Source organism: Phycodurus eques, chromosome 17, assembly GCF_024500275.1.
Source record: "Phycodurus eques isolate BA_2022a chromosome 17, UOR_Pequ_1.1, whole genome shotgun sequence".
NCBI classification, from domain to species: Eukaryota; Metazoa; Chordata; class Actinopteri; order Syngnathiformes; family Syngnathidae; genus Phycodurus; species Phycodurus eques.
This window is the reverse complement of record NC_084541.1, coordinates 12601809-12620717: the sequence shown is the minus strand read 5'-3', so window position 1 is coordinate 12620717 and position 18909 is coordinate 12601809. Positions and strand designations below refer to the sequence as shown.

The 18909-nt window shown below is 39.3% G+C and overlaps 1 protein-coding gene across 7 annotated transcripts in view; it reads right to left on the bottom strand.

Moving 5' to 3' along the window:
• The window catches only part of LOC133416145 (rap1 GTPase-activating protein 2-like), a 33868-nt gene extending 15369 nt beyond the window's left edge, over positions 1–18499 (bottom strand). For 4 of the 7 annotated variants that reach the window (XM_061702839.1, XM_061702838.1, XM_061702841.1 and 1 more), the window contains exons 1-4: positions 18273–18499; positions 11258–11293; positions 1540–1624; positions 1314–1349 (exon numbers count right to left, since the gene is read on the bottom strand). In XM_061702839.1, the coding sequence (XP_061558823.1) occupies positions 1314–1349; positions 1540–1624; positions 11258–11293; positions 18273–18316 (201 nt within the window). In that variant the 5' untranslated portion in view covers positions 18317–18499. Of the gene's footprint in view, positions 1–1313; positions 1352–1539; positions 1625–11257; positions 11294–18272 lie in introns of those variants that run through there. The other 3 variants (XM_061702843.1, XM_061702844.1, XM_061702845.1) reach the window with 3 other exon arrangements.
• Positions 18500–18909: the final 410 nt, after the last annotated feature.

Sequence of the window (18909 nt, the reverse complement as noted above, 5' to 3'; positions counted from 1 at the left end):
TTTTGTCACTAAGCCAAAGGCACAAACAAATTAATTTATTGAGGCATATGGTTAATATAGAAATAAGCCCAGTTCGAATTCAGAGCAATATGATTGGACACTTAAGTACGTGCTTAAAGACGATGCCATGACATTATTGCTTATTGGTCCTTAAAATCACATTTGATCTACCGTATATTTTATTAAAGTGTGGGATGTGTTGGAAATTATTTCTCTCATGGGATTGGAAAAATAAAGTCATCGAGCTCTCCCGCAAACAGTGATACACTTCGAGTAATTAATACCCCCCTAAAAAAAATTAAAATTGTCTATATATGCCACAAGATGGTGACAAAGCACTACTTTTGTTGAAATGAAACTCTTCAACTCACTTCCACATAGTTTCTTGGCACCAAGACGCCACAAGAAAAGTGAAAAATGGCAAGTAATTGATACCCCCATAAAATCATTTGTAATTGTCTTCATATGCCACAAGATGACAGCAAAGCTTTTGCTGAAATTAAACTCTTCAACTCACTTCAACATAGTTCCTTGGCACCAAGATGCCACAACAATAGTGCCCCCACAAAATGTTTATAATTGTCTTTATATGCCACAAGATGGTGGCAAAGTACTACTCTTGTATAAATTAACCTATTCAACTCATTTCAACATAGTTCCTTGGTACCAAAATGCCACAAGAATAACAAAGAACGCCAGTAATTGATGCCCCCCAGTAGTTTACAATTGCCTATATTAATTATTTTAAAATGTGAATATATCGCAAACTAGGATTCTAAAAGACTTCAAAATAATTTTGAATTCATTTAACAACATCACTCTTAAAATCAAATGGTTTAAAGATTATTTGATTTTGGAAAAAATGCATGTGTACATGCAAATGTGAAAAAGACTCTCCCTATCTTTCAGTAACAACCCAGGCTAAACTTAGCACCTAACTGACTTACAAAGCTTGTCTCTAAGTTGAGACGTACCAATTCAACGTACTTCCTTGATACCAATTCCTATTTACACAGGGCTTTGGCACCATATTGTAACAACTTAGAGTGTTACAAAAAAAAAAAAAACAACAACAACAACAACACAAAAAATGCTGATAGGGTAGTTTTCCAGTGAATAACAGGATACATTAAAAAAAAAAAACAATAGGTGAATTTGTGAACAGCAAACAATGAATGGGGAGAATTACTTTTCAGCGATCTGTCGAGTTTATATTCAATAAAGAATCAATTGTGAACATTATTGTGCTCCAAAAGTTCTGCCTAACAACAAAGAGCCAGGAAATCGTGTCACATGACTAAAATTCCACTTACCTCCATCTTGTCCATCATGTCAAAGAAATGGGCTGACTGCGGATACACACAAAGGAATCAATATCATTGTCGTTATTTTATTTTAGTGTCACATGGTTATCTGTGGCCGGTAACCTTGGTAACTGGTGCTAAAAAGACTGATGGGCCTTATACTGTCCAACTCTTTGGTTCGATGCTTGATTTTTTAGAGGACATTTGTAATGATAGGACATGAGGGAACATTTACCTTGGTGGTGGGCGGTGCCGTGCGGGGAGGCGAGGGGGGGCAGTCGGCGTCGGCACCATTGGAGGCGGCCTGGAGCTCCTGTTTGCTGGAACAACCATCAGCAGGTTATTTAGGTTTGGTTTCCCCTTTAATGATTCCATTAGAACATAGGTGTCAAACTCAATGCCCGGGGGCCAAATGCGGCCCACCACATCATTTTATGTGGCCCGCGAAAGCAAATCATGCTCGTCAACTTCCGTGATTTTTGCTCAAATCTGTACCCAAATTCCAAATTGTCATAATAATGAACAATAATGTCGAGATATTGCATTTTTCTGTTACCAAACCCTTCTTCTACAGTAACTTAAACAATACTTGAACAAACTATTATCCTTGTCTTCTGAGTTCAAAACTATCCATCCATCCATTAATCCATTTCAACACCGCTTATCCTGGTTAGGGTCGCGGGACACTGGAGCCTATCCCAGCTGCCTTCGGGCGAAAGGCGGACTACACCCTGAACTGGTCGGAGTTCAAATCTAGCTATCCCTCAATTTGTTGTGTTGTGGTAATAATGTTTTGGTGATGATTCAACATGGATATGGTTTCGCTGTTCTAACGGCCCTCTGAGGGAAATCATAACTACAATGTGGCCCGAGACAAAAAGGAGTTTGACGCCCCTGCCTTAGAAGTTAATAGATTTTTACAATTCAACAAACACAATTCAGATAAATAATTATTACATGTATTAATACATTTGAATGTAGATATGATAACTTGATAGATGAACAGATACATAGATGACAGCTAGACGGACAGACCGACAGATAGGCAGATAGACAGATAGATAGATAGATAGATAGATAGATAGATAGATAGATAGATAGATAGATTAAAATATATATAAAATAACGCATTTAAATGTAATACATATGCAGTAAATAGTCACATATTAATTGTCTATTTACAAGTTGGTCAAAATTGGACTAAGTAATCCCCCCAAGTCATATGAACAAGTGCAAAAGTCCACTTTAATACAAGACCCACAAAAGAAAAACACAATGAAGTTTTAAATTGTGTGAGAGTGTTTGTCCTGATTTATCCGAGCGTCACACATCATCGTTACACTTGTCACAGTGGAGCGATGAGTGTGCCTCTAAAGATAGAGCTTCAATCTGCCCAGAGCCTCCTGAGAGTCAACTGTGGATGACTTCATAGCACACACACACACACACACACACGCACACACGCACACAAAGCGTAATCAAATCGTCCAACCAGCCAGAAGGACCATCCATTTCCTCAGCCTTTGTCAGATGAGACCACTCTGAATTGCGCTGTCCTGGGATTAAAAACTTTTTTTAGGGTCAATTCATCTGACTTGTATGATCAATCAGATGTGATCGGCGCTTATTTTCCACCAGGAAAACATAGATTGCATTCTATGCAACAACAACAAAAATATTTGGGTAAATAACTGCTGTATATATGGGACTCACAGTTTTTTTTTTTTTTGTACAGTGGTACCTTGAGATACAAGTGAATTAATTGAATTGCGATTCCAATGAGAGCCGAGTCGTTGCTTAGCCGATTGTTTTTTGTCTTGCGATAGGAGCAAACATTTTAGATATGAGTCACCCACCGCTAGATAATGCCAGAACACTTCACTACACCCCACCACCATCCATTTACACTAGTTTACTTGCAGTGGAATTACAATATCAGTTGTTGGCGGTCATGCAGGATTGAGCTGGTTTGCCAACCACCAATAAAATCCACAGGAGAAGAAGAACAACAACAAAGAGAAGAAGAACACATTAGGTACAGTGGTGTTTTGTGCTTGCATTTTCCGTGTTTGCAGGTTATATGGAGACAACATTTTATCAGTGTTTTTATACAGTAAAATACCGTTATTTAAACTCACCAAAATTAATTAAAATAAATTAATTTTGGTGAGTTTTTTTGTGGGGGGTGAGCTCGAAAGGATTAATCGAATTCCCATACATTTCAATGGGGAAAGATGATTGGCGACACAAGAGTTTTGAGATGAGTGTGGTCACTGAACAAAATAATCTTGTATCTCAAGGCACTGCTGTTCAGTATTTATTTCATTTACTTCCATCCATCCATTTTCTGAGCCGCTTCTCCTCACTATGGTCGTGGGCGTGCTGGAGCCTATCCCAGCTGTCATCGGGCAGGACACCCTGAACTGGTTGCCAGCCAATCGCAGGGCACATATAAACAAACAACCATTCGCACTCACATTCATACCTATGGGCAATTTAGAGTTGTCAATTAACCTACCATGCATGTTTTTGGGATGTGGGAGGAAACCGGAGTGCCCGGAGAAAACCCACGCCGGCACGGGGAGAACATGGAAACTCCACACAGGTGGGATGGAACCCAGGTCCTCAGAACTGTGAGGCAGACGCTCTAGCCAGTCGTCCACCATGCCGCCTTATTTACTTTTGGGGTGAATTTAGAAGTAACTTTATATATTTTAATATTTTTCATTTCAATTATTTGCATTATTTTAATATTATGTGTGTTTTATTTACAACTCCAATTCCAATGAAGTTGGGACGTTGTGTTAAACATAAATAAAAACAGAATACAATGATTTACAAATCATGTTCAACCTATATTTAATTGAATGCACTACAAAGACAAGATATTTAATGTTCAAACTGATAAACTGATAAAAAAAATTTTAGCAAATAATCATTATCTTAGAATTTTATGGCTGCAACACGTTCCAAAAAAGCTGGGACAGGTTCATGTTTACCACTGTGTTACGTCACCTTTTCTTTTAACAACATTCAATAAACGTTTGGGAACTGAGGACACGAATTGTTGATGCTTGGTAGGTGGAATTATTTCCCATTCTTGCTTGATGTACAGCTTCAGTCTCCATTGTCGTATTTTACGCTTCATAATGCGCCACACATTTTCAATGGGAGACAGGTCTGGACTGCAGGCAGGCCAGTCTAGTACCTGCACTCTTTTACTACGAAGCCACGCTGTTGTAACACGTGCAGAATGTGGTTTGGCATTGTCTTGCTGAAATAAGCAGGGGCGTCCATGAAAAAGACATTGCTTGGATGGCAACGTATGTTTCTCCAAAACCTGTATGTACCTTTCAGCATTAATGGTGCCTTCACAGATGTGTAAGTTACCCATGCCATTGGCATTAACACAGTCCCATACCATCACAGATGCTGGCTTTTGAACTTTGCGTCCATAACAGTCCGGAGGGTTCTTTTCCTCTTTGGCCCGGAGGACACGATGTCCAAAATTTCCAAAAACAATTTGAAATATGGACTCGTCTGACCACAGAACACTTTTCCACTTTGCATCAGTCCATCTTAGATGTGCTCGGGCCCAGAGAAGCCGCCGGCGTTGCTGGGTGTTGTTGATAAATGGCTTTTGCTTTACATAGTAGAGTTTCAAGTTGCACTTACGGATGTCGCGCTGAATTGTAGTTACTGAAATTGGTTTTCTGAAGTGTTCCTGAGCCCATGTGGTGATATCCTTTACACATTGATGTCGGTTTTTGATGCAGTGCCGCCTGAGGGATCGAAGGTCACTGGCATTCAATGTTGGTTTTCGGCCTTGCCGCTTACATGCAGTGATTTCTCTAGATTCTCTGAACCTTTAGATGATATTATGGACCGTAGATGATGAAATCCCTAAATTCCTTGCAATTGTACGTTGAGGAACATTGTCCTTAAACTGTTCGACTATTTTCTCACGCACTTGTTCACAAAGAGGTGAACCTCGCCCCATCTTTGCTTGTGAATGACTGAGCAATTCAGGGAAGCTCCTTTTGTACCCAATCATGGCAACCACCTGTTCCCAATTAGCCTGTGGGATGTTCCAAACGGGTGTTTGATGAGTCTTTTTTGCCACCTGTCACAGCTTTTTTGGAATGTGTTGCAGCCATAAAATTCTACGTTTATGATTATTTGCTAAAAACAATCACGTTTATCAGTTTGAACATTAATTATCTTGTCTTTGTAGTGTGTTCAATGAAATATAGGTTGAACGTGATTTGCAAATCATTGTATTCTGTTTTTATTTATGTTTAACACAACGTCCCAACTTCATTGGTTGTACAGCTCATTGTTGTCAATATCCTTTGTTAACATAATATTTATTTATTTGATGTGACTGTTGGAGCACAAGTGGCCCCACCATGCATGTGGCAGGTTTGCGTGCAGATTTAAAAAATAATAATATTAAAAAGTTCGAGTAGGCTTTTCCTGATTTTTCTTTTTTTTAATTATTATTATAATTATTTGTTTTTGCTTTCTAGCAAAAGCTTGAAGGTTTTGTGCTAACACTCACTGGCATTTGGAACTGTTTATAATTCTCTCCAACCTTAAAGCATGACGCTGCTACCACCAGGCTTCACTGTAGACACCTACAGTATGAGCAATTTAGAGTGTTCATTGAACCTAACATGCATGTTTATGGAATGTGAGAGGGAGCCTGAAGACCCAGAGAAAAACCCACGCAAACACAGGAAGAACATGCAAATTCCACACAGGAAGGCTGGAGGTGTGATTCAAAACCAGAACCTCAGTACTGTGAGTACTACACCGTGTTACAGTATGTCGACCTGGATGTGTGCATGGATGGAGCGCAACGCCGTTACTACTATGTAGCATATTTTTGATTATTTAATGCATTTAGTGTGTTCCTCCTCTCTGTGGTGTCAGGAAAAGTGAAATTTCCAGGAATTAAAAAAAAAAAGAAAAAAGTGGAGCAGCTGGTGACCGTGCGGAGAGAGGTCCACCGCCTTGAGTGGGTTCAGACAAGGGACGCAATCTAAATTAAGTATGATTTAAAAGACAAAAGCCAGATACAGATAATGTAAGATAATGTCCAAAAATGTGATACTGTGTATCGATTTTGAAATTTGAGTTGTTGGCAAAACATGACAGAAACGTAGTGAATTTTGTCATGGAAGCGACTTAAAAGAAATGAGGAGGCGAACAGACAAAAAGGTCACCGGGATGACCGTGGAGACATGAGACCTGCTGAGAGAGAAAAGGTCACACATGGTGAGGGACTTTGTGTACGTGTGCATGTGTGTGCGTGTGCATGTGTGTGTGTGTGTGCGTGTGTGTCTTGTGTAATAGGGTGAGAGAGCCAACAGGTTGGTATTTGTCTGAAACGTTATTTTGACATTTTGGACTTTGCTAAGGTGAGAGTTGAGTTTTGGACTGTTTTTGTGTCACTCGCACACCAGGCATTTCATTGGGTACACTTCCACACTCTAATGAGATCCAGTACAAGAACTGCATCGGCAGTTCTGCCTCTACAAAGATAAATGTGTTTATTTACCTAATAAAGTGTGTGTGCGGCGTATTTGGTTATGAGTGGGCGTGTTTTGTCACACGCACGTATCCTCTAAATGCAGCCAATGGATGATGGTTTGTTATATTTAAGATCTGTATGTGCGTATGGGGTACACCCTGGACTGGTTGCCAACCAATCGCAGACACGTATCTCAAATCGTCTTTCTCCATTGAAATGAATGGAAATGCCATTAATCTGTTTCAACTTCCCCCCAAAACAACCTGTGTTTTTAATAAGTAAAATAGCACGCGATAATATTGTTCACTATAAAAACATACAGTAATGACATAATGTAACAGAATGTAAAAAAATTAAACAGTTTTTGCGACATTTTTTTCAATTCAATTGACATTGTACTGCTCCTTCTGGTGTGCATGCCTTAACCACCTGGGGGAAGTACAATACAGACATATGCATACACATGCATCAGACAGTCGCAATTAGTCGGTAAGCTGCAGTAACATGTTCTTTGCAGAGGAAAAGAATATAAACTTGTGAGGATTATGTTAGCTGTCTACATGCGTTACCCCACCATTTCTGTTTAAATATCGCTGCCGCTTGTTGTGAAATGAGTTTCGTTCACTGCTACCAGAGCAGAGAGAAAAAAATCGTCCGAATGACGATTCATATCGCAACAATTTGTAAGTCACTGATATCTCAAGGAACCACTGTAGTTTTTAGGAATAAAGCCTCGGGATTTTTTTTGATGAGCACTTAGGCCTACAATGCTGCTGTATTTTTTGTTAAATTAATTCTTCTTCGGGGCATTTTTCTCAATTAGAGCTCTTCTATTGGATCTCGCTCCTGGCGGCTTTTGTGTGATACATATGACGATTGGATTTATGTTGACGTCATCTCTCATTAACTCTGCTGACAGCTGCGTGTCACAGCTGATCCTGTCAAGTCTGACCAAGTTAACACTTTAACGCTGATGTCAAACTGGCCCCGTAGGCCACCGAGTGTAGATCATGACCTTTTTTAAAACATCTTAAACAACAACATGTCCAGGACTGAAACCACAAAACCGTTCAGGTGAGCTTTAGTGTTGATTGTTAAGACCCAGTATCAAACTGCCTATCTATACATCTGTTTCCCATAGCGCTTGTCCTCATTAGGGTCAAAGGTGAACTGGAGCCTATCCCAGCTGACTTTGACTGGTCACCAGCCAATCATAGTGCACATATAGACAAACTAATGGTCACACTCACATTCACACCGACTGTCATGACTAAAAACATTGGCACGCGAGTCCAGTCCACAGTGCTGACCATCTTATGTAACTGTTTTTCATATGTTTTCAGTTTTCGGGAGTATGGAATTTGGTCAAGAAATAAGACTTGTATAAGACAAATTGTGGCTAAAAAGTCAGATTTTAATTTTGCTATAAAGCTCTTGAATTGGATCTCATTAGATTGTGTGTACCTAATGAAGTCCCAGCTGATTGTTTAATCTACCTTGTAAATAATGCTTCATCTTTTTTAGCATGTATAAGATAGTTCCGGTGTACCTGAATTTCTCACGATGATGACAACTGACTTACAGCTAAATGTACAAATGTGACATTTGTCAATTTACTATAGCTCTTGTCTTAATTAAGGCCGCGGGTCCACCCTGGAGTAGCCGCTAATTAGTCACAGGGCATATATAAACAAACAACCTTTCACACTCACATAAACCACATATGAAAAATGTAGAGACTTCAACGAACCCAACTCGGATGGATTTGGAACATAGAAGCAAGCAGGAGTCCCCAGAGAAAATGTTTCAAATTATCACGTATTCGATTACGGTCATTTTTAATTTTCATCATACGCTTACCCCTACATGTTATGGTCTCCTCTGTGTTTTGGAAGAATTAATTTTGTCACGATAGATTGATACGTCATGCACAATGTGGCAAAAAAGGCAGATTTTTATTTTATTATACAGCTTTTGTATTGGATTTCAATCGATTGTACAGCTGAACCTAATAAATTGATCACGTAAATGACGCATTATTTCTTTGGACATCCATGAAATGTCCCATTGTACCTGAAGGTCTCACTGTCATTCAAACGGATTTATAGCCAAATTTGCAAATGTGACCTTTTTTAAGTAATAATACAGGAGGATGAAATGTCAGCATTGTGATAATATACATTATTATAGCATATAAAAAAAGGCTGTACATTCAAGGACAGGTGCATTTGGTGCATCACCCATATTCCATCCTGTTTTAACTGCAACAATAAAAATTGTTTTACGTCCAATGTTTTGCTCTTTATGATGCATTTTGGTCTTCAAATTAGTCTAACATCTCATGTGCTTGTACACGTGCACACAGACTTATGTCACTTTTGGAGCACAGCCACACACACACACACACACACACAGACACGCGTACGCACACACACACATAGTAAATCTGCTCCACCTGCAGGGGCGTCCTCTACAGACATGCCTTTGGTGTTTATCTTTCGGGATGTTGATTGTTCTCATCGGGTACATTATTATTTACTGCGGTCAACAACAGCATGTAGAAGAAGACTAAGAAGAAAACAAGAAATACATAAAATCTAAAATAACAACAACAGCAGGGAGAAAACACACTGCTTTGTAGACGAGTAGGCGGTGGGTCAGGCGGTTTGCCCTTTAGCAACACACACACACACACACACACACACACTCCCACACATTCTCGAGTTTTTACGTTTGATCTTACTAAGATCATATTACAGTCGTAGGATGATGGTCATTTTTATGTCCAGAGCGTTAAGATGATGTAAGGTGTAACTGTTTTAGTGGGGTTTTTTTAGTACGCACTTTGGACACACTCAAATACAGCACACACAAAAAAAAACCCAAGCATTTAAACATGAACTAATTTGTGATGCGGTTCCGTCAAATGTAAGAAAGAATACACACGCGCACAGATGGGAGATAAGGACTAATGCCAGACTCACCAGTGGTCATGTAGCATTGTTCCGTTGCCGTCGGTAACTGAGCATCCCACTCTGATGAGATGCAGCCTCTCTTGCGCTCTCTCTCCCTCCTTCTCTCTCCCCTACTCTCTCTCTATTGCTTTCTCTGAGTGATTGTTTAGTTTAAAATTTATGACATCAAATCACTCATTTACAAGTTGATAGAGATTTTCTTTTTTTTAATCTGCTAGCATGAGAGGAAATAACTCTCCATACCTGCACCGGCCATACCAAATGTAGAAAAAAATACGATGCAATGATGTTTGTGAATGTCCCAACGATTTTCGAGTTACGGGCCGTCACTTGGTCGATTTTTTTTTTTGCTTTGTTTTGTAAGCCAAAATCGGACTCTTGAGTGAAGTCAAAAGAAAATTGGAGCACTTAAGGGACTGTAATGCCCTCGCATGTGGGCAAGGCGAGCCACAGTCGCCGATGCAGTTTCAGTCGTTTATTGAATGAGGCAAACATTCAAACACTCGCAAAGAGCTTGAGTTATGAGCTTGGTCACAGAACAAATTCAACTCGAAAGACAAGATAACACTGCATTATGAGCATTTGTTAGATTCAACATTATTTTTTTAATAACAGTTCCTCTGAGTTTGTATTCATATTACAATTACATGGCGGGCTGGATGAAATGTTCCTTTGAGCCATATATGGCCCACGGGCCGCGTGTTGCTCACACCTTCTTGATCCCAAATCTGTTAAGGTGACCTACAGCGAGCTATCTGTCTGAGTTTACTTGCCTTCTTCCCTGTGGCATTTTTTCCCCTCACACCTCTTCATGGCGATCATATTTCATCAAATCACTTCTTGTTCTGCATTAAAGCGTGTCCTGGGTTTACGGCGGTGTTCCAAAGTCGGAACGTGCAGTCTATCACTACTCTATTGTAGTACTTAATTCGTAATTACGGTAAATATTTGTATGAAAAATAACCACATAACTTTGCCGTAAAGTCCACTAGCTTAATGTGAACACATATTGGGAAACACCATAGACAATTTAAGCAACAGATATGTGAACCCATTTGAAGAGTGGAGCAACACATGTAGACAGATAATGTAACAGTACTCGCAGGCATATGTTCTTTATCCTTCACGAAAACTGATTAATATTACAGCATCTTACTGAGTCAATCTTTATTAGTACAGTAGTTGGCGATTTTGTTAAGAATTGTTACGGCTTCTCGAGTACAGTTAAGTAAATCGACAAGAAAAGACACACTGACCCCTATTGTTTGGGGGTTGAATTGCGAAGAGCTCAAATAAAGGGACGAGTGATGCCTACCTGCCAGCAAATGTATTTTATTGCGGTAAATTACTTCTTCATGGATACATGACAGGTAAAAAACATTTTATAGATGCCAACTTATGTTGTGTTTACATTATTTCTTGTTATATAACATGTCACTCACCGAGCTCTCAGGGCGCTGACGGAAGACTTGTCAATCCTGCGGAGAGAAAGAGACATGCGTTTAAGTTAAACTACTTTCGGACACTCGGATGGAGGTGCATTAAGACAAGTCGGAGGTGTGAAGCACATCTTAACGTCCACACATACTCGATTAACCTTAGCAGCCGAGTGGAGGAAAGGTGTGATTGCGGAGGCGCACGGTAATAAAAGGCACTATTTATTAAAGTGCTGCCCCCCCCCCTCGTTCAATCACATCGCGATGTAGAGGTTAAAAGCGTGCAATAAAACGACACAACACAAAAAGTACGTCATATTAAGCTGTCTGTTCTTTCTTCCATTGCTCGGTTTCATTTTCATATTCACACATTTGGTGTTAAAATATGACCAAATCGTAGCCAAAGAGAGCCAAGGTGATGAGGAAAATTAATGTGGAAATAAATTGCTTTTACAGGCCATACAAAAAATAATTCTGTGAATCTCACAAGCATCCTGAACAGTGGCAGTTCCTGGCATGTGCGAAATGTGCACATGTGTATGTGATGAAAAATTGCTACACTATGTGAAATCGCATGACGACACCAATGTACTACTTTCCTATTAGACAGGGCTCTGGCACCAAATAATGCCATCTTAAGGTGTTTCAAAAAGAATGCAAAAAACACAAATAGATGCATTTTTCAGCAAATAGCTAGGTATAGGGTCCACAGGAGAAAAAAAGTGTATTGTGGAGTTTGTGAATAGTGAACAGTGAGAATAGTGAGAATACGCTGGTGCCATAACATATAATTTAATTTCTTTCTGTGAGCACAAAGGTAACTCAAAACACCCGTATCTCAAATCATCTTTCCCTCTTTAAATGAATGGAAATGCCATTCATCCTTTCCAGCCCCCCCAGCCCCCCCCCCCCCCCCCACACACACAAAAAAAAAGTTTTATGGTCTTTAAATACAAAAAATGGCACGCTTACATTCTTCTTTATAAGAAAATACAGCCCAGACGTAAATAAAATGTAAAGAATTAAACAATTTCTGCTATCTATTTTAAGGCAACATTTTGTGGTTGTTTTAAATATACAATGTGTAATTCTTTCTTTTATGATTAGTTTGGCAATAAACCTCAACGGGGAATGGCAATAAACAGCTTGAAGCTTCTACTTTTGAAAAGTAGTTCACTATCTGCCAAACTGCTACTTCTTGTGAAGTGAGTTAAGTAGCGTTCACTGCCAGCATACAGCGATCATATCTCAAATTTTTGCTCTCAATTCAAAGCAAAAAAATAAAAAATCAGACGAGCAAGTAGCTAATACCTCGAAAAACCCATAAGGGGGATTACTGTACTTCGGACTTCTCATGGAGCTGGATGAGGAAACCAAAATATTATAAATAGCTATATTCTATAGGTGAATCTAATCTGGTAAGTTATTTTTATAGTGGTTGTGTGGGCCTTTGCGATAGGGTAGACTGAGTTAGATTGAGGCAAACCTTATAGAATAGACAAAAACAAAACATCCCTCACCACTTTAAGTGGATTGATGGTAATACATATATGTGCTTTGGGAGTCCAGAGCTGGACTGTGATTAAAATTAACTTCTCACAGAAATAGCAATAAAACTGTGCGTGACACTCAACGTGTTTCCATAGGGAGTCAAAATCTCACAACCTGTCCTTGGCGTTGGATGTTTAACTCAGCTGTACACATTAACACTTTAGTTTCACATTGAGAAGACACAAGCGCTTTGGCCCGGTGACCAGTCTGGGTGTACTTCGCCTCTTGACCAAAGTCGGATGCTAGCCTCCAGCTCTCCAGCGCACCCTATTGGGTAAAAGCGCACTAGAACGGGTTCCCAAACGTTTGGGGTACTAGGATATATTTTTCCAAGTACTCCCACCCAATGTTTTAAACAATAACTACAGTGGTGCTTTGAAATACGAGTGATCTGGCTTCCAAGTTTTTGGGGATATGAAGCCTTGTTCGGCCCATTTTTTTGTGAATGCAAACTTGAGATACAGGTGCTGTATAATAAGCATCAGTTTGGCAGAAAATGAAGCTGTGGATGTGGAAATGCTGGGACATGCCCACTGTCCTCTTATGCGATGGTCAGATGAAGTTTAAACAATTTGTTTACAACCCCAATTCCAATGAAGTTGGGACGTTGTGTTAAACATAAATAAAAACAGAATACAATGATTTGCAAATCATGTTCAACCTATATTTAATTGAATACACTACAAATAGAAGATATTTAATGTTCAAACCGATAAACTTTATTGTTTTTAGTAAATAATCATTAAGTTAGAATTTTATGGCTGCAACACGTTCCAAAAAAGCTGGGACAGGTGGCAAAAAATAACATCCCACAGGTGAACAGGCTAATTGGGAACAGGTGGGTGCCATGATTGGGTATAAAAGAAGCTTCCCTGAATTCACAAGCAAAGATGGGGGCGAGGTACATCTCTTTGTGAACAAGTGCATGAGAAAATAGTCGAACAGTTTAAGGACAATGTTCCTCAACGTACAATTGCAAGGAATGTAGGGATTTCTCATCATCTACGGTCCATAACATCATCAAAAGGTTCAGAGAATCTGGAGAAATCTCTGCATGTAAGCGGCAAGGCCGAGAACCAACATTGACTGCCCGTGACCTTCGATCCCTCAGGCGGCACTGCATCAAAAACCGACATAAATGTGTAAAGGATATCACCACATGAGCTCAGGAACACTTCAGAAAACCGATGTCAGTAAATACAGTTCGGCGCGACATCCGTAAGTGCAACTTGAAACTTTACTATGCAAAGCAAAAGCCATTCATCAACAACACCCAGAAACGCCGCCGGCTTCTCTGGGCCCGAGCTCATCTAAGATGGACTGATGCAAAGTGAAAAAGTGTTCTGTGGTCCGACGAGTCCACATTTCAAATTGTTTTTGGAAATTGTGGAAAAGAACCACCTGGACTGTTATGGACGCAAAGTACAAAAGCCAGCATCTGTGATGGTATGGGGCTGTGTTTGAGTGTCAGTGGCATGGGTAACTTACACATCTGTGAAGGCACCATTAATGCTGAATGGTACATAGAGGTTTTGGAGAAACACATGCTGCCATCCAAGCAACATCTTTTTCATGGACGCCCCTGCTTATTTCAGCAAGACAATGCCAAACCACATTCTGCACGTGTTACAACAGCGTGGCTTCATAGTAAAAGAGTGCGGGTACTGGACTGGCCTGCCTGCAGTCCAGACCTGTCTCCCATTGAAAATGTGTGGTGCATTATGAAGCGTAAAATACGGCAACGTAGACCCCAAACTGTTGAACAGCTGAAGCTGTACATCAAGCAAGAATGGGAAATAATTCCACCGACAAAGCTTCAACAACTAGTGACATCAGTTCCCAAATGTTTATTGAATGTTGTCAAAAGAAAATGGGATGTAACACAGTGGTAAACATGACCCTGTCCCAGCTTTTTTGGAATGTGTTGCAGCCATAAAATTCTTAGTTAATGATTATTTTCTAAAAACAATAAAGTTGATCAATTTGAACATTAATTACCTTGTCTTTGTAGTGTAGTCAATTAACTATAGGTCGAACATGATTTGCAAATCATTGTATTCTGTTTTTATTTATGTTTAACACAACGTCCCAACTTCATTGGAATTGGGGTTGTACATTACATTCGCAAAGACAATATTTACATGCTATTTAAATATTCTTACCAAATGAACTTTTTGTTTTATCGCTTTCAAGTAAAAAAGTTTACTTGGAAATAATGCTTCATTAGGGCTAGGAATATATTTTTAAGTGATAGGTGAATTCACGAATGCCAAACCACAAATATAGTACACAGGGGTTCATTCATTTTATGGTAAAACATGTAGAACACTTTCCACTAGATAATTACAATCCGAGTTGTCCAGAGATTTAAAATCCAGAAAGTAGCATCGAAGATTTTAAAGTTGAGCTGGATTGTTGTTGAAAATGGACGATTTCATGTGAGCAGTTTCCCTGAAGCCGGTGCTGCATTATTCAGTAATGCAACTCTATTACCTCTGTCTGAGCGTAAGGGACGAGGTGCACTGAGGGGAAACGATGGAGGGAGAGGAGCATATGCGGAGTAAGCGATAAGGTGGTATGGACAGAAGGAGTGGTAGAAGGAACTGTAGAAGGGAAGGAAGACTGGTTAGAAGTCTTGCGTAACAGTTTCCACACTCCGCCGCTTGTTCTCTGAGATGTAGTCAAGTGACAATGGCACATACTGTAACTGCTACTGTACACTCATTTGTCAGGATTTTGCTTCGGCTCTGGAGTTTTTTTTTTTATACAACTGCCAGTATTACCATAATAAGGACATTCACTTCTTCTTTTTAATCATGGCAGACAATTTGCACTGTGGTTGCATTTTTTCCCTTCACTTTCAACTCAAGACTCTGACACTTAACTCATGATAGCTGCAAATAAGATATTACAAGCATGTCTGAGTGTGTGTGTTTTATTTTGCCAAACCGTTTTTAAATAAAATGTACAATAACTGTTCTAGCCTTGTCACTATTTATATTCCTTGATTTGTGTGTTTTGGGTAAATATGCTTAAAAAAAAATCATACTTTGTCAATTATCAGTCAGTAGATAAGGTTTATTTAGAAAGCACTTTAAAAACAACAGCCATCAAACAAAGTGTACAGAAGGAATTAAAGATGTTCCATAAAAGATGAAGAGCAGAAGCGTCCAAAAACAAGTAAGAATTCAAGAAATAAAAGAACAGACAGGATGATAAAAAAATAAAGTTGAAAGCCAAGGAATAACAATGTGTTTTTAAATGAGATTTTAAAATATTTATCGAAAGAGCCTGTTTGGTGTAAAGCGGCAGTTCATTCTAAAGTGTATCATTATGTAATGCAGTATGAGGAAAAGTGCACATTTCCACGGTTTCCCTTATTAGTGGCCATCTGAGCACACAAGGAAAGCTCGAGTGTGACGAGTATCGAATATCTTTTCTCCGCAAAAAATGGCAAAAAGTGTGTTTTCAGATTTGTTTTATTTTTCTATTTCTATCCACAAAACAACCAAATTGAATTTAAAAAAAAAAACATTAATAAAAATTACACGCATATGTGTTGTTCTTAATACGACATAACTTCACTTCAAATATATTGCACTTGAAAAGTGAAACATTTACTGTACTGGAGTTTTTAAAAAAGGCTCTATGCACAGATACAGCACAAGCTTTATTCTAATATGTTTGATTGTATTTCATGTTTTAAACATTGTAAAAACAAATTGTCAGTGATCTGAAGACGATATCCTGCACATTGTCTACATTTGATTTGACACTTACTACACACAAAATATTTTCCTTTCATTAAATAACAGGCACTGGTGACAAATAGGTGCAAAATGTCAGCCAGAACAAAACTGGCATTAAAAAAATTGATCCAGTATAGCACTTTTGAGACACTGAGAACTAGCTGGGCTAACTCGATTTTTTGGGACATTTTACAAGAGAGCGATTTAAAGCTTTATAGCTGGGGCCCAATGGTCGTGACTAAAAGTTGAGTGCAATAGTGGTGCAAGTCCAAATATCCGTCAAATCTATCAATATTTTAACAAAGATTATAAATAACATGCACTGCAGTGCTGAGTGCAAGAATAAGTCAAATTTGGAACTCAACCTTCATTTAGAAAAGTCTTTTTCATACAGATATGCATTTTCCCCATAAATGTTCGCATTTCAAGGGAGTTTGCCGTTTTAAAACTGCGATCAAGATTTGAATGTAGCCTCATTTCACATTTTTTCATTAATTAAAAGCTCAAAAGCTATTTAAACCATCTTTAGAAAACATGACCGACCTCGACAGCCATCCCAAAGCTGGACTTTGTATGGCGAAATGAGAAGCAACATTCATTCATTTTCATCCCAAAGAACACTGCAAGTTGCTCATTAACTGCAGCAGCTTTTTTTTTCCTATGTGCAAAGCTGTCAATGGAACACTTTAGTAAACACACCAATTATTTCTCAAAACTGTAAATTTACACTTTGCTCTACTTGTAAATGCAAAGTTGCCCACAAACCAACTGCAGCTAGCATTTGCAGCACACCGCTGCAACTGGCAGGGGAAATAGTTCCGCCCACGTTTGTTCAAATGGCTTCATGGTCATCTATATACAGGTAACACATTTGTTTGTTAACCTGGACGGGACAAGGATGAGATTATCTTAGTGTTTTTGCATTAATATTGCTATTGTAGACCAGTGAACCCCCACCGATTCGCTATTCACAGCTCACACATTTTTGTGTAGTAATTGGTGTTAAGGAGAGATGTTGAAGAGATTATGTTGCTGCCACACCCAGAGAAAAAAAATATTAAAACACATCTTTTTTTTAAATGAAAACATAAAAGTTTAGGGTTTTTTGTTGTTGTTTTTTTACTCACATTCTCCAACAGAAAGAAAAACTGGTAAATAATGTACATTGCCCTGTTTACTTTTCCTCCTTTTTGTTTTTCTTTTCTGACTGACGGAAATGGGCTTCCATATGATTCATTTCTAAATTCCTCATTCCTGTTTTAAGTGGGAAAACGTCAACAGCTTGCTGAAATCGAAAGTCTGCATTAGAGCACTTCACGACGCTGGATGCTCTCATTACGACAGGTGGGCTAATAAATGAGTTGACCCCTGTGTATGAATTAATGATAAGGAACAAAACAAACATGGAACCAAAAAAAAAAAAAAAACATTTAAAAAAGCTCTATCTCCAACAAATTAATGAAAAAAATGACCCAGGACACATTTTGGGTTCTGAGTCCAAGTTTAGGAAGCACTACAAATGGGGCATTGTTGACATTGCAATTGGGATGGATGTGAGGCGTACCCATCCCAAGAGCACCCGCTTCCATGCTGGTGTTGTGATGTGATGTCACAGTGATGTCACTGCAGCACAACCCAGCCTGGAAATAAACTCAAAGACCCTGACACACATGAGTGATAGAAGTGGCCAATTACAAAACTGGTCGAAGGGCTTCACTCACCAGCCGAAGCCTCCGAACGACACGCTTCTCTTCCTCCTCAGCATTGTCTCTTTGTCCTCCTCTTCCTCTTCTTCTCTTATTGTGTCTGGCTGCTCCTTCCCTACCTCCTCTCGTCCTATCTCCTCATCCCGCCAGCTATAAATACTGTGCGAGACACCGTCCTTCGCACCACCTCCTTTTCCCCTCCCGCAGAGTCTCCTCCCGCTGTTAATGTTTCTTTCTTTCACTTCAATTCACTGCACGCAGCCCCGCGAGAGACAGAGAGAGACGGGGAGGGACGAGGGGGAGGGAGGGAGAGACACAAAGAGACAAGTGGAAGAAGCATTTCCTCTCTCTCCCGACCCGCCCTGACGAAGCAGAATAGCAGCAGGGATGCTGCGAAAACTTTTCATGCAGACATAAATAAGTCAAGTTTTTATAAAATGGCGGCTCAGGTCTTCTTGTGCTTTAGTGTAAAGCGGGGTAGAGTAATTCCGCACAAAATCGCACTTCACTATATTTACAAATTCACCTATTCATGTTTTTTTCCCCGAGGGAACCTATCCCCAGATCTTTGCACACACGCAAAAAAAAAAAAAAAAAAAAAAAAAAAAAAAAAAAACAGCTGTTCGCATTTTTTCGTGGGCTTTCTGAAATG